The sequence below is a fragment of the Ruditapes philippinarum genome, unplaced genomic scaffold (assembly GCF_026571515.1).
Source record: "Ruditapes philippinarum isolate M1 unplaced genomic scaffold, ASM2657151v2 ctg1589_1_1_1_1, whole genome shotgun sequence".
In the NCBI taxonomy this organism is placed as follows: Eukaryota; Metazoa; Mollusca; class Bivalvia; order Venerida; family Veneridae; genus Ruditapes; species Ruditapes philippinarum.
The window spans coordinates 347699-364218 of NW_026852705.1; the positions used below are offsets into that span (position 1 = coordinate 347699).

A 16520-nucleotide genomic window follows, 5' to 3' on the forward strand; every position below is an offset into this window, starting at 1 on the left:
CTAGAAGATGTTTAAAGTTTTTTCTTTTGGTTGCCATGGCAACCAGAGTTCTGCATGGAATGACATTCTTTGAACAACTTTGTTAAGGCTTCACACAAGGAACATCCCTGTGAAGTTTCATTATGATCTGCCTTATGGTTTCAGAGGAGATGACGTTTGAAAAGTGTGAACGGACAACGTACGACGGACGACGGACGAAGAGTGATCCTAATAGCTCACCCTGAGCATATGCTCAGGTGAGCTAAAAATCTCACAGTTTTCAAATTGATTCTAAGTTCAAATTGGACACAGTTCTGGACCAGATGCTTAACAGTAATAAATAACGTATAAAATAATATGTAGATGTTGATAAATAACATGTATGTTCCAAAAGAAATTGGACCAGGAATCTATCTGGAGTAAGAAGTTACATGTTACCCTTTAATAAAGAAACAATGAAGTTATAGTAAAAATTATTTTACTGCAAAAAAACTTAAACCAGTAATCTGGATGCTGACATCGACCGGCTGAGTATGAGAGTTCTCTGTATACTTTTTAAAGTCAAGATTTATAAATATCTTAAAGCATACATTTGTACTATTTTATTATTCACTTTATCATCATAACAAGAAGATAATCAGTTAACGGCAAAATACAACAATCTTATCAAGAGCTGAAGTCACATAAAAAATTTACATTCTTAATCTATCTGCCTTATCAAAATATGTAGATCTATATTTAACAAAGTGAAATTTATTAATAATGTTTCTTCCTTCTCATGAGTTTTTTCTTCACACCGGATGACTCTTCAGTATCATCTTCCTGTTGTTGTTGTTGTTGTCGATGTTTTCTCTTTTTCCCTACACCTTCTGTCATCTCCATTTTGGCGTGCCGCTGTGCTTCTGACACTCTCTCCGTTAGCAGCATTACCTCTTGTTCCTCAGTCTGATACAGAGGCAATTGCTTGCCGATCAAATGTTCAATTCTCTGATATAATTCAACATCATATTGTGTGACAAAAGTTATAGCCTTCCCAGCACGTCCAGCTCTTGCCGTTCTCCCCACTCTGTGAATGTAATCCTTCGAATGAGTTGGTATATCTAGATTTATCACAACATCCACATGTGGAATATCAAGTCCTCTACTTGCAACATCAGTCGCTATCAATATTGATCTAGACTTACTTTTGAATTTTGTCAAAGCCCCAAGTCTTTTAGCTTGAGTCATCTGTCCATGTAGAGGAATTGCCATAAGTCCTAGATTTCTCAACATCAGAGCCACTCTCTGAGTATTTGCACATGTCGCGCAAAACACCATGAATGAATTACCAGCTAATTCGTTGAGAACATAAACAAGGTAAACGTCTTTGAATTTGACAGGTATAAAGAGATATGACTGCTGAAGTTTTTCTACAGTCTGATACTTTGACGAAACTTCAACTTTCACTGGCTCTTTTAATGAAGCACGTTGCAGCTTAGCTACCTTCTTGGTCATTGTAGCAGAAAATAGGTAGGTCCTTCTTTCTCTTGGTATAACCTGAAAAAGAAATTACGAAATTGCATAAGTATTAAGTCAACTAGTTTAACCTCGACATTTGAGTTATGATTAGAATGGTTCTTGGAGCAATTCATATTTCATACAAGAGCGATCAGTAATCACATGTGTCGCCTCATAATGGCCAATTTCATGTTGGGACAAATTTTGTGACAGACGGACAGACAGACGGACAGTGCACAACTAGACTTGGTACTGATCAATAATGTAAAGTTTGTATAAAATTGCACCAGTAGCTTATGAGGAGTAGTTCGGACAAGCTTTTGCGTATCTGGCAACACACAGAAAAAAACACCTTTTTATCAAAGGGCCATAACTCAGCCAAAAATCATTCAACCGGAAAACCCGTGCAATATGCGCAAGGACTTAAGCTACAGATCAATCCTGTAAAGTTTCAATGAAATTACATAAGTGGTATAAGAGAACTAGTCCGGACAAACTTTAAAAATAAAAATTATTAAAGGTCCATAACTCTGACATAAATCATTGAACCGGAAAATGCTGACAATATGCACAACTAGACTTGGTACTGATCATTCCTGTAAAGTTTGGATGAAATTGCACCAGTAGTTTTAATGAGGAGTAGTCCGGACAAGCTATTGTGTATCTGGCAACACACAGAAAAAAATACCTTTTTATCAAAGGGCCATAACTCGGCCAAAAATCATTCAACCGGAAAACCCTTGCAATATGCGCAAGGACTTGAGCTACAGATCAATCCTGTAAAGTTTCATTGAAATTGCATTAGTGTATAAGAGAAGTAGTCCGGACAAACTTTAAAATTAAAATTATTAAAGGGCCATAACTCTGACAAAAATCATTGAACCGGAAAATGCTGACAATATGCACAACTAGACTTGATACTGATCATTCCTGTAAAGTTTGGATGAAATTGCATCAGTAGTTTATGAGGGGTAGTCCGGACAAGTTTTGTGACGGACGGACGGACAGACGGACAGACAGACAGACGGACAGACGGACAGACAGACGACGGAGAAGTGATCCCTATATGTCGCCACTACTCCGTAGAGGCGACACAAAAATTGACACTTTTGCCACAGTTATTTGAAACTTGAACAATCCAGGGTTGTCTTTAAGATTTTCTGAGAAGGTTTTATTTTACATTTGAGGCCATTATTTTTTGTTTTATCACATAAAACAAAGAGTGCTTCTAAGATTTCAGGTGGACCAAAATATATTTGAGACAACCTGACAACCATGCACGCCAAAGCAAAATTACTGTAACAGTCTTGATAAACAAAAAGAGCTATATTTTTTTCTATCTTTCATTCCTAGGTATTACCTATACAAATCTATTTCTAGTTCATGACACATCATGTCATTGAGACTTACATTTCTTTTCGAGAATTTTCTTGCTCCATTGCAGAAGTTCATGTACAGCTTAGAAAAAAACATATGTCATTTATATAAACAACTTTTACTTTAGAGCTACAATTACAGTCTTTTAGTTCTTGAACAAGTACATTTCATTTTTTGTTGGGTTATAAGTCACATCAGCACTGCCAATATCATGTTGCAACTTTCAAGCTTTGTTAAACCAATGGAAGAAGGCCTGAGCTGCCACCTTGTCCTTCTGTTAACTTGCCAGATAGTGTCAACATATGAAAAATGGAAAGTACTGTGACAGGATTCATACCACAGTAGCAAGGAGCAAGCAATGATGTCGAATGAGTCAACATCTCATCATGACTATGCCTCCCAGAAATTTTAGAATCCCTCTACCTTCATCATGTATAGATGGCAAATGTAACAGTAAAAAAAAAGAAGAAGATTTTTAGGACATGGCACACAAATTCACCAAACCATCAGCATGAAACTAACTCCAAGCTGACTCAGAAAAAAATTTCAAATATTCAAGCATGTTAATGTAATAGACACAAACCTTCAATATTTTGTCCACTTCCTGTTCGAAGTCCATGTTTAAGATTCTGTCTGCCTCGTCCATCACAAGGAACTTTAGGGATCGTAGGTTAAAACCTTTAGTATTTTCGAGATGATCAACAAGTCTACCTGGAGTGGCTACAATAATATGAGGTTTCTTTGCCAACATGAGAGCCTGGTTCATCATATCTATCCCTCCAACAATAACACAGCATTTTATACCTGCAAACAGAAGATCAATAATAAATTGATGTATTTGATAATTAAGCAAAAGTTACTTATTAGATTATCTGCCCTTTAGAAATGCATTCCAAATTTGAAAGTGAAGAAGTATAATTTATATTCTATATTTAAGAATAAAGAATGATATCTATGGTAGCCTTTGAGATATGAACCTTTAAAAATGGTTAACCACAAGAGTACCATTACAATAATAATTAAATTAATTGCAAATATTAAATAAATGAAAATAATTACTAATCAAGCAATTATTTTAAATATATTAAAAATTACATCTATAGTGTTTTTAAATTGATTATGAATGTCAAGACATATTCAATCATAGTCAGGCCTCAAAGTTTTTTGAGGGTCACTCGCCCTAAAAAAATTTACTCGCCCTTCACAAAATGCACTTGCCCTACATTTTGACAGATAGTTTAATAGTTAAAATCAAAAACACATGACTTAAGTTATATATTTACAGGTATATATCGGTCTAATTGGCTTACAATATATATTTAAATTACATTTTATTTATTTATATTATCTTTAACATAGTCTATAATCTTTTATCCTGCTACTGCTTATAATGTCAGCCAAATAGTCTTGCCGGATAAACTTATCTATCTCCAGTCATTACGTCATATGATGACGTCACAAGGTTAGCAGCAAACAAAACTACATATAGACGCTGTTTTATGTGGAAAAGTAAACAAGAGCCACCGCCGGGCGGGGCAATGCTCGACTTTTTACTTTCTCTAAAAGCAAACAAAGAAATGTTTGAACAAAATCTTTAAATATACTAATTTATATATAAATAGAAACACGCAATTATATAAATAGAAAATTCTATAAATAGAAACACGCAATTCTATAAATAGAAACACGCAATTCTATAAATAGAAAATTCTATAACTAGATACACGTGGTGTCACATGGTAATGACACGTGGTGGTGGTGTCATGTGGTAGTGTCATGTGGTGGAGACACATGTTGGTGACACGTGGTAGTGTCACGTGGCAGTCACCTGGCGGAGACACATGGTAGTGTCACATGGTGGTGTCATGATGTGGTAGTGTTGTCACATGGTGGAGACATGTGGTGTCATGTGGTAGTGTCACATGGTGGAGACATGTGGTGGAGGCACGTGATGTCACGTGGTGGTGACATATGGTGTCACTTGGTGGTTTCATGTGTTGTCATGTGGTGGTGTCACATGTTGGTGACAGGTATTTTAAATGTTTGTTCTTTATTTTACATACATGTTATGCATTTATTATACATGTTATGCATTTATTAATATGCAATGTATTTTGCTATGTCCCAAGGATGGATTCCAAAATTTTAATAAATTGAAAAGTGGGCCGAGTTGACCTGTGCAGAGTTAAAATAGGGACAAGCTGACTCGGGGGCGGAGTACGTTTTGGGGCCGAGCTGACCCTGATTCAGAAATATAAAAAATATTGTCAAATGCTGCTGTCGTTAAGGAAGAAGGCTCCAGGTGTTAATCAATTCAGTTAAAATTTATACTTAGCTATAATTTGGATCGGGAGAAACTTACCATTCCGTGCTGGGCCAGTTTGATCAACTTTTTTCTCGATCGACACTAACTTACACTCACAAATTTTACATGTGAGCGTGAGAGTTGATTTGTCATGGCCTTATAATTTTACATTATACAAGATTATACCCTCCTTTTTTGTTTACTTCTAAAACCCATTGATAGAACTAACTTCAAACCGTATCCTTTTCCTGGAGGATCTTTGTCTTGGCTTTAATGAAAGCAAATGTATTGTTCTGAAATTCAGACTGACTGAATACTGTAATATTCTTACCAATTGTTGACCCAAGAGCCTCAAATTGCTCTGATATCTGAAAAGCCAGTTCTCTTGTTGGTGTCAAAACTAAGGCATACAATCTCTGAGGATTATCTAACAGCGTCTGAAGAATGGGTAAAGCAAATGCGCCCGTCTTTCCCGAACCAGTTTCAGCTAATCCAATGATATCTTTACCAGTCAACGCAACTGGGATGGATTCACGCTGGATCTTCGAAGGTGTTTTCCATTTAAGACTTTCACATGCTTCACATAAGACATCCACGACCCCTAAGTCTTTAAACGTAACCGATTCTTCGAGTTGAGGCTCGGTGTTTTCTTCTTTAACAATTTCTTCATCTTTAATTTCATCACAATCAGCCATTTTTAAAACATGCGTGGTTTGGTTTCCTCCTTGTCTGGTTCCCGACTTACTATCTCCTCTGGTATGACTAAAATGCGCAACGGAGGTACAATATATTCTATTCCATTCTATTTTGCGCAATGGTCGTAATGCAGTAAAACCAAAAATTGCATAAATTTCGAGAGTTGATTGTGAATACCATTTATTGATATAAAAAATCGCCCCAAAAGAATATTTTTTTAAAACAATCTTTGTTTTGTGTGTTTAATCATTTTCTCATCTCTGTTGTACTTGTAAGACGAGGCCACTTTTTTGGCAAAACAGCATGCAATTACAACACTTAAACTAAATGTTATTTAACATATTAATTGAGTATAAAGTTTGCTTTTAAATTAATAAGAATATTTGCAATTCTGATATCTTGAAGGATTATGTGATAGTGAAATGCGCAACGGATATTTTACCAATTAATATCTCAAATAATCAAGGTATATATAATGTATCTCTTTTAATGGATAAGATGGAGATAACCTTTATAATTAAATTTCTAATTTTAATTATTTATTATGATATTATTTAATTTTTATGGTTATTTGAAGGCCTTGTTGAAAATAATATTTTCACATTATACAATGTATATATAGGAAGAGGAAGACCACATCAGGTGCCCCGTGCATTATTTCAGGCACGAACTTGCACTGAGTAGAAGCATCTACGGTCTGCAAGCTAGATAGCTTCTAAACATTAAATAACCAATAGTCCATGGCTGGATAGCGGGTAGGGGCAAGTGTTTTGTAGTCAACAAGTTTAACGAAGGTTTGTAAACCCGGTTTCTCTCTGTTCTTTCCACAAAATACACAAGTCTTATTGATTTAATTTGATAAAATGGATTTAAATACTTTAAATACAGTATATTAAGACAATACAGATATTATAAATACCAAAGTTTCACTATTCCCATATTTTGCTTTCATGTGATTTTGTTTAATGTTTAAGGTTTTTCATGACTGTTTGAGAGTGGCATGTGTTTATAATATTATGTTGTTAAGGTATCCCATCCATGTTTGGTATCTGCAATGACTCACTTTGCGTGGGATATTGCGGATACTTATCATGTATGTAAAGACAATCATTTGTAATTAGATTTCACTTATATATGTATATATTTGCTAAGTTTATCTTTTAAAAAACTGGTTCCTACTGCTTAACAGTAGGATTTTTATTTGTAAATATCATGAATAAATTTATGATAAGGACTTTGCCAGTTTTCATTTCTGTTACACCTAAAAAGAGATGAAAAAAAAACGATTAAAATTATGTCACTCCCAGTTACAACTTATTAGGACTTTTAACTGTTAATGAGGAGAAATAAGCCTAATTACGACTTTATATCCCTTGTAAGGAGTTTTAAAATCCTTATTAGGAGTAATAATTAGAACTTTGTATGTCCTAATTAGGAGTTGAGAAATAAAATCTTAATTGGGACTTCGTAAAATTAAGGACTTTGTATATCCTAAATATGATTTAAGACTGTAAGTGCTAATTAGAGACTTTAATTTAAAGGCTTAATTTGGAGAAAAGAAATACTTATTGGATTATTGTTAGTTCTAATTAAGTTTTTAATACAAGGTACTTATTAGGATTTTATTTATCCTAATCAATTTTTAAGCATTCTCATTAAGACATACACAATCATATAAGTAAATAATTTCCCCTAAAACGGCTTTGAGAGCATCAAAGTTCTTTTAGAACTTTCATTTCTCATAATTAGGAGCAGCAAAGTTCTAATTAGGTTATTCTAATTAGTAGTTGGGTTGATATGTACTGGGTTGATATTTGGCAAGCGCGATGACTGTTTATGTGTATAACACAAAATCCCTCTATTTATTTCAAAATTAAAATATTTGGACCTGACAAAGCTAACCATTTTCACGGATTATTTAGAAGTTCGCTCAAAACATTTTATGAACTGGTGATACGAGTCCACAATTACCTGAAAGTTTCCCCAATCGTCAATGGACAGTAAGTTTCAAGCAAAGAGTCTGTCTTTTTATGGCCATCGAGTAGTGAGTGGTTGAGCTGTACAGGTTCAGAATTTGCGTAGCTTGTAAAACAATGAATAAGTCAAGACAAGTGTTGTGTTGTAAATGGGCTTTTATTAAAGCCATAAACAAAATTTATTACAAACATGTAATATTGACTAAATTAAAGAAACATATTAATGTAAACAATTTGTTTTATCTGGGAAAAAATTAGAAATTCCGCCATAATACAACCATGAAATATTGACTAACACAAAATAAATGTAAACAATTATACTTCTTACTGAGAATTTAGAAATTCCGATAACAACATGTAATGTTGACTAATTAAAGAAATATGAACTATAAAGTGTCATATTGACTAGACTAGTATAAAACATAATAAAATGGGAACAACAAGAAATTCCACCCGAGGCAGTAAACAAAAGAATTATCAAAACTACAAACTATGTAATATTAACTAGTTTATGTAAAATTGACTAGATTAAAAGAAAACATGTAAATTATGGCCTAGTAATAAAAGTTATTATGCAGAAACAGTATCACATAAATAAGTAGATGTTTTGCTTAAAAGTACTAATTAAAAGTTTTGCTTAACAATACTTATTGAAGACTTAATAATTATAAGAACCTGTCTTTATATACTCACTCATCGTGAGTAAAACAATTATTCACTTATCCCATGTTATAATCTTACTAGAAAAAAAAAAACAAAAGCAACAAAATAGGATTTAGGCATTGTATTTGACAACTTTCAATCGAGTGTAATGTAAAAATACCACCCGAGTTTATAACCTACCTGGAGTAATCATTAATCTATCACTGCAACACACTGGCATCACTGGCACCGGTAATACAGTGTGAAATAGTAGCTAGCCGAAACAGCCGGTGGTGATGTGGCTTATAATTTACATAAAATGCTATTTTATAATAAACCGGTGACGTTTTGTATTGAGTTTACTGTATTATTTCTGGCTAGCCGATTCAGCCAGAACCGAAATGTGTTATTCAGTAGAGCCAGGACCTAGTACAGCCAGAAGTTTTCCGGCTCTCTGGCTAGTAGTATTATAGTATTTTAGCTAAAACGTAATAAACAACTTACTTTCATTAGAAATAAATTGCAAATAACAAGCTATGATACAGGTAATGATTAATAACCCATCAGTTTTCTGTTTTATTTATAAACAATCACTTAGTTTTCACTGACTTATGATGCAGATATATACTTTTTACCTCCCAGTTTGGTTATTTCGATACAAATATGTACATGCCATGTTTGTTATTATGTAACATTTGTCATAAAATGCCCTATTTCATTCAACCTAAGTGTTGTGTTTTATCGCATACCAAACAAGTTCGTCTTGCCAGTTATAATTGCTTGACCTGGACAATACATAAAAAATCCTCTCCTCACAAGCTACTATGCTCATGCAAGGCTTAGATATTTGGTATGTGGCAATACCGTTACATACAATTGATATTCATTTCCCTGGGGGTCGAATTGTCATGACCATGGGTTCACTTCGTTTACATTGATTTACTTGCGGAATAACGTTTTATGTCTGACGCTTTATGGTGTTAATATATTTGGCACATTTAATTACCTAGTGCCCATAGCCCGGGTTAAGCCCCACGACTAGGGAACATTTTTTTTGCCTAGACAAGTATATGAAAATATATGGCCCACACGTAGAGAATATTTTGCATGTGTCATTGCCCAGTGGTCTTCTTCATCATTTACACAAAAAACTTCCTTGTTATTAGTGGCCTTAAATATTTGCCATCAGACTTATGATCAATGTTCAAAATAAGTACAAATGTACTTGTAGCTATAAACTAACTCTCAAATTTGTCAATTTAAAGATGACGTCTTAATAAAAGATAAACATAACTTCAAGAAATGAATTTATTCATTTATCTAGCACAAAAAATACTTTTCCGTCGTTTTTCTTCTTCCTTTAGAACATTCATACATGTATTGTGGGGAAAAGGTAATTGTCGAATGAGCATAATTTATCAAAATATTGTGATGTAAAAGATAAGGAGCTGATGTAAAGGGTGAAAATTCGATATCAGGGTTTTTAATGACATTTCCGTTCAAACACTATATTGTTTGTTTGGAACCTTTATCTGACATTTTAGACTTTTTCAAAATATAATTTGTTGCCTTAAAGGTGTTGACCGAAAGTTTCGGTGTCAAGCCAGTGGCGCTTGGCCTGAATTGTTAAGTAAACCTCTTGGCCCGGCAAAAAGTATTTGCTTTAACCATTACTTGCCAAATATCAACCTGCCGACTGCTTCTTGCATCGGTCGATTTTCTGTGTAAAGACGTGCTAGATGTCCACAGGAAATTGTAATGTTTTTAAATAATGATCGTTTTACTGTGGACAAACTTATTTATTCGATAAACATTACAGTCAAGTACAGCCAACTTTATACAGTATATGAATTTTTTGCTCGTTGTATAACGCATATTTATTCCCAGTGACACTGGCACTAGAACCTTGCAGTACTTATAATTTTGAAGGAACTACAAACACGATGCTGATGCAGCGGACTTAATGCAGGTTCAGTCAAAGTTTACCATGTGAACGTTTCTGTCATTGATTTTACCGAGTACTAAGTATCTTTATCACTCTTTTGTTGACTGAGTTTTGCTTCTCACTCACAAAATGGAATTTATCACATACCCACGTCTTTTGCGTTATGTAAACGAAGCTTTAAAGGCGTGTATAAATGTTAGTGTTACACTATAGGCGCGTCTTTATTTTGGGTATGTGATAAATAGAATATTATATTCGTTTAGCTTCATTAATTACTAACTTTATTGAACTCGTTGAATAAAGTAATATTATGTTGTTCAACTCGTTCAATAAATTCAGTATTGAATCTACACTCATTTAATATCCTCTATAACATTATAATGGAACAATTCAAAGTCATCCTTATACACAACAGTTAAATCCTGCAACAGTTTCATGGGAACAGACGAGTAAAATTGATTGAAAAACATTTTCTTCAATTTCCTTCGATTTTCCTTTGTTGATACACGCCTGGCCTTTCGTGCAATGTTCAGAAAATCTGAATAAGTCAGTTTGCCTACCTCATCTTCGTTTATAAGTCTACTCAAGTCCTGATCACCAATAAGACCGCGGATTTTCAGTTTGTGCCATGATCGTTTCAAAGCCTCATTTAGATTTATACAATTTGAAAAATGTGCGCGAAACTTTTTGTCGAAAGGCTGGTATGTCGTGTCTTGTATAGCATCGTCTGCTGCAAACTCACTTCCGTTATGTGTTAGAATGTGTTCTGCTTTGAATAATTTCATCTGACGTACCAGCTCAATAGAATCGGATGAGAACGTCTCAATTTTCCCTATAAAATCGTATTTAACATGACAAGGTTTAGAAACTTCTGTCAAGGTAGCAAAATGTAAGTCATGAGCAATACCAACTCGCCTCCTGTTTTTCTTGCGTTTTCCATCTGTTGAATTTGTCCCCAATGCATAGATCACATATTTTATATATTCTTCAAACGTTAAGTCATGCCCACAAGTAAGACTTGCATTTGACGGATTAGTCCTAGCATATTTTATGGCGGGAATACCTATCAAATTCCAATAGACTGGATTCGGTGCCAGAAGCTTATCTACATAGCCCGATAGCAGACGATCGTAAGGGTTTCTGACAAATAAAAACTTTTTAGATGTGTTTCCATTATATACATTTCCCATTTCACCGTCAAATTTTTCCGAGAAACTTATGCTGTAAGGATTGGTTACATTGTGGAATCGTTTCTGTGTTTTCATCATGAAGAGCCTCTTGAGAAATGTAGTCCCCGCCTTCCAAATCGGACATAATTGAATGCTACCATCAGCCGTTGAGTATTTTAAGTTTAGTCGAACATTGTCTTGGTTATAATCATATCCACGTATGTTACATCGTTTATGCAATTCTTTGGCGCGCATGTATCCATTTGTTTCCTGAAACAAAAAGTTTTATTTTTTTACACAGGTACTTGAAACAAACTTTTTTAATGTTGTTTACGGGTAATATACTATAATAAGACTAATATATAGTATATAGCCCATATAGAAATTAGAAATAGTTTGTTTCCAGTGCCTGCGTTACTTGACACTGTCAATAAATGAACAATTTCGAGTTTTAGCTGTATATTGGCTCATTTTATGATTTATTTAGTTTCTAATTATAAATTCATAATTAAAACAATCTTAAACTACAGTCACCAATATTTAAATATAAAGATAGATTTAATCCAGAAATATTATCAGGTTTACTGTTACTTGATTTTATTAGAATTCCGGTGATTAGCAAAGAAGAGTCTCTGATTTTACTTGAATTTCAGTAATCTATTTATAGATGAATAAGAGGGCATAGGGCTAGGTTGTACTCGGAATTCTATTAATTGTTCACATTCGAGAATGGTATGTAGAATAATATTAGTCCAGTTGTTCTCAGTGCATGTACCGCATGCCGCCTAATATATAACATGAAAGTTTTCGATTCAAAATAAAAGCTACAGTTTTTAAGAAATGTTTACCTCGGTCTTCGCTTGATATATTTCGATGATGTAATTCGTAGTGCTATCTGGAAAAAACAAATGTTAATTTAATATGATAATGCCATTTGATGTATTAACTTTATTTAACACCCCAATTTTCTATCATCCAAAACATTCGAATTTTGTCCCTGGCTAAATGGACATTTCTGAGTATCGGTGCGGCGCACGACACTTTATGTGCAAAAATTGATGCTTGACGTTTTTCAATGAATATGTTTCAAAAATTTGCTTGGCCCGTGTTCATGTTTTAACTAAAGGTTGTTGCGCTAAAACTTTGGCAGTATTACAGTGAATTACATAATTTACATATTTCCTACTGTCTCTTTTTCCGATTATGTTGATTGCCAATCTGGTATGATATCGGAAAGATATATCTATGTCTTTATCAATCAATGTTATTATCGAAAAGGAGACATTTACCCCCCCCCCCCCCCCCCAAAAAAAAAAAAGACAACAACAAAAAACAAACGTAGGAAAGTATTGGATTTCGTAACATAAGTTCATCATAACTTAAATTAATTAAACTGTTTAAATGCGGAAAAAGACAACAGTTTCAATATGCTATAAACATGTGGTGGCGGAAAAAAACTGTATTTGTCCAGATGTTGTATCTTCTCAAATGTTTTAGGTAAAATCATGTTTATATTCCCTTAAAATCTACACAAACTGATTATCCTGTTAAAAAGCTTTACTTTGAAATACTTTGGACTCAGATATAACTGTAGAATTGTCTTCGTTGGTTTCAACTGTTGTCATGTTTTTCGATTATACGGTGTGATTTTTTTTATTATACGGTGTGATGATGTATTGCGACAAGACATGGCATCAAAATTCAGTGTAAGCAATTGTAAGTTATTTTTCCGAATTTTAAAATAGTCAACATGCTATCTTGACCGTCATTGTTGCCAGTATCTACAATAATATTATCACTTACGGTTGGTAATAATGTATGAAACAAAACCAGCCCAGATAATCACAATTACAACCAACAGTTTCCGGAGGAGTCGTTTCCTCTGAGGTCTTAGCATGATTTATGTACCCTGAAATATATGTAATATGATTTATGTACCCTGAAATATATGTTGCATCTCTGTACTCTACATATCCAAGTCTTCCGAACAAATATTTCTTTAAACATTGAATATATCCGGATAGTTATGTTATCAAAATATCTTCGAAAGATGCCATATAAATCCTACACTTAATGTACATTTTAAAGTTCCAACGTACCTTTAGTTCAGACCGTTCTGATAGGCAAAAGAAAGAAACAAAATACTCTTGTAAGTATTATAAGTCCTCGAAAGATAGGAAAAGTCTTGTCTCATTATGTACCATAAACGTTACGTAAGTCTTATCTATTCTAGTCTTTACTTTTATCTTGTATGTCAAAATTAATCTCATTGATTAATATATATATATATTCACCGTTGATGTTTAACGGTACCAGTAAATTTTGAAACTCCAAAACAAAAACTACCTTCATACTGTAATATGCATCGCAGTGTTTAATGGTACCGGACTTCTTCTAAGCAAATCTGCGTCCCTAGATTCTTTTATTTCAAGTCAATGCTTTGGATAGTTAATCTTAATGGAGTCTTACAAAACTAAAGTTCTTCAGTACTTTCGTTTTACTTACTTAATAAACTTTTACCACGTAAACAATTGGTGCAATTCATACCGCTTTAAATTTGTTGCAGACGGTTATCAATTTAAGTGAATCTTTGGAAAATGGTATGCTAACCAGATAGATCCTGGTCAAACAAACCGGATGTGCATGCAAGACCGAAAATATATGCACGTGGCAATCTGACCTAACAACCTGGATGTGCATGTAAGACCGTATATACACGTAACAACCTGACCAAACAACCCGGATGGGCATGTAAGACCGTATATACACGTAACAACCTGACCAAACAACCCGGATGTGCATGCAAGAGCGAATATGAACATGTTGCAAATGATTGGCAGCGCCCCTTCCACTACAATAATATAAAACACACGAATTTTCCAGGTTATTCCTTAATTACCACATTTCTCAACAAAGTGTTTTGTTGTTGTTTTTTTTTCCTTCTTATTTTATACAGATTAAAGTTTTGATAACACCAGACAAATAACAAACAAAAGTCAAGACATCTTATCCTATACCACTCTTTAAAACTATACGTATGGACAATTAAAATACATTAATAAATAGGGACCAAAGAGAGAAATTGCAGTGTCAAAGACCCATAATCATCACTTGCTTATTTTTATCTTAATTTTTGAATTACCTCCCTTAGCAATACTTATATACTAAATCTTAATGGAACTTCGACCATTGAGACTCTAAATTAATAAGTAAGTTTTTGAATTGTCAAACTTAAAAATGCTTGTACGTGTAATTAGAAGAACCTTGATAAAAACCTCGATGCAGTGTCCAACAACCACAGTGCTATCCTTTATGAGCGTTTAAATGGCTATCCAGAGAATGACTTGAAAAGAATGGATAAAATCTGATTAAAGCTACACACAGTGATAGAAACCATGTAATAAGTGACAGTACAGTTTCAATGAACCAAAACGCTAGCTTACTTTGTATATATTTTATAAAATACTTTTAAAAAAATTGTACGATCGGGGAACATCCATAATCTTTAGCGATAGTATTGCTATTGTTTGTTCTTTATTTCCTTTAAAGATCCTGTAACACAAATTTTTTATGGTTTTATATCATAAAGATGATGCTCAAATTAAGATTTATCAATTTTGTAAGTTCCAAAAAGCATTATTTATAGAGATATTACCGAATTTAACATATCATCAAAATAAAGGGAGATAATAAGAAAATATTTTCTATAAAGTCTAAGTCAAATTTTTCAATAAGAAACGAATGGATATATTTTAATGATTATATATAATATTTACAAATATTTGCAGTACATATTTTACATATTTTTCGATGTTTGAAAATTGTTTTATAAGCATAATAATATACATATATATAATTTCACTTAAGTGTGGTATACAACCTCAATTAAAATATACAGGATCTTTAAATGTAAGATTTGTACACGCGCATGTCAATTAAATTTAAATAACTCTTTTCTTTATTTGTTATTATATGCTTCATAATTTTTCTTAGTCCTTAGTCAACTCTTTAAATCGAAGACTTTATAAAACAGAAGTTTGTTATTTACAACAGGGTCTTTCAAATAGAAAGACAAGTACATGCATTTGATTTTAATTTCTTTGCTCTCTGCAGACCCTAGTCTATGCTTAATAAAAGTCCATCCGTCCTTTCAGGCACAAAATGCAGCTTTCGCTGTCGAGTATGGACCCCTGACATATCACCAGTAATTCCCTTAAAGTACAAACTTAAGTGGTGATAATTTACCTCCATGCGATTTCCACGGAGTGTTAGCCAAAGATATGAATTTTGAGCAAAAAGTGGTTCACTGTACGGCGGCCAATGAGAACCTAAATGTACAGTAACCGGAGACAATAAGAGGGAGGTAGCCCTGAAAAGGGCTGTTACGCCAGCAAAAGCCTGCCTTTCAAGCCGTCACCCCCTGTGCGATAAATGAATTCCGAATAGGCGTAACTTTTAATGCCGAGGATTGAATAACGATTAATTATTTCAGTATTTAAAGTCGTTAGTTTGTTGTACGTTCCATAATCTTTCTAATTTTATTTTCAAGCTTTCGATTTTGCTTTCATATTTTAAACATACAATGTATTTGTTTTTGCTCGAAGTTCATCCAGCTTATAGTAATCACTTGCGAGTCATTTTCCAGCAGTTGTGTCATATGAAGGAAACATGATCCTAAACCGAATTGGGCTCGAACTCATGATTCATGGATTTAGAGGCACTAAGCCAATAAGTCACCGCTCCCTTAATTGTTGTCAGTAGATGTCTCCTTTCTAGAATTTTACTTCATTTCTATTAATTGTAAACGGAGTGATATTCAAGTTTGTTTCACTGTTTCTGTGAAGGTAAGATCCACATTACCCTATACCTAACTTTGGATTTAATGGAAGGAAAAGAGATAGAGGATATTTGTTTGTTTGTGTGTAAGATGAAAT

The 16520-nt window shown here is 33.7% G+C and overlaps 2 protein-coding genes across 2 annotated transcripts; both read right to left on the minus strand.

The window, feature by feature from the left end:
• Window positions 1–566: 566 nt before the first annotated feature.
• LOC132721960 (probable ATP-dependent RNA helicase DDX47) lies at window positions 567–5902 on the minus strand. Its single transcript, XM_060706349.1, has 3 exons — window positions 5490–5902; window positions 3437–3657; window positions 567–1515 (listed from the first exon to the last, which is right to left on the minus strand). The coding sequence occupies exons 1-3, from the start codon at window positions 5851–5853 to the stop codon at window positions 736–738; spliced, it is 1365 nt and encodes a 454-aa protein (XP_060562332.1). The 5' UTR covers window positions 5854–5902; the 3' UTR covers window positions 567–735.
• Window positions 5903–10059: 4157 nt separating this feature from the next.
• On the minus strand, window positions 10060–14408 carry LOC132722008 (uncharacterized). Its single transcript, XM_060706403.1, has 4 exons — window positions 14267–14408; window positions 13439–13495; window positions 12435–12481; window positions 10060–11856 (listed from the first exon to the last, which is right to left on the minus strand). The coding sequence occupies exons 1-4, from the start codon at window positions 14406–14408 to the stop codon at window positions 10771–10773; spliced, it is 1332 nt and encodes a 443-aa protein (XP_060562386.1). The 3' UTR covers window positions 10060–10770.
• Window positions 14409–16520: the final 2112 nt, after the last annotated feature.

Excerpts from the sequence above, each read along its gene's own strand:
- LOC132721960 (XM_060706349.1), bottom strand. The coding sequence starts at position 5,853 with ATGGCTGATTGTGATGAAATTAAAGATGAAGAAATTGTTAAAGAAGAA. Across the intron at positions 3,658-5,489 it reads GGCTCTTGGGTCAACAATTG|GTATAAAATGCTGTGTTATT; the intron begins GTAAGAATATTA and ends TTCTGTTTGCAG. Across the intron at positions 1,516-3,436 it reads AAGTGGACAAAATATTGAAG|GTTATACCAAGAGAAAGAAG; the intron begins GTTTGTGTCTAT and ends TTTCTTTTTCAG.
- LOC132722008 (XM_060706403.1), bottom strand. The coding sequence starts at position 14,408 with ATGTTCATATTCGCTCTTGCATGCACATCCGGGTTGTTTGGTCAGGTT. Across the intron at positions 12,482-13,438 it reads TCCTCCGGAAACTGTTGGTT|ATAGCACTACGAATTACATC; the intron begins GTAATTGTGATT and ends TGTTTTTTCCAG. Across the intron at positions 11,857-12,434 it reads TATATCAAGCGAAGACCGAG|GAAACAAATGGATACATGCG; the intron begins GTAAACATTTCT and ends TTTTTGTTTCAG.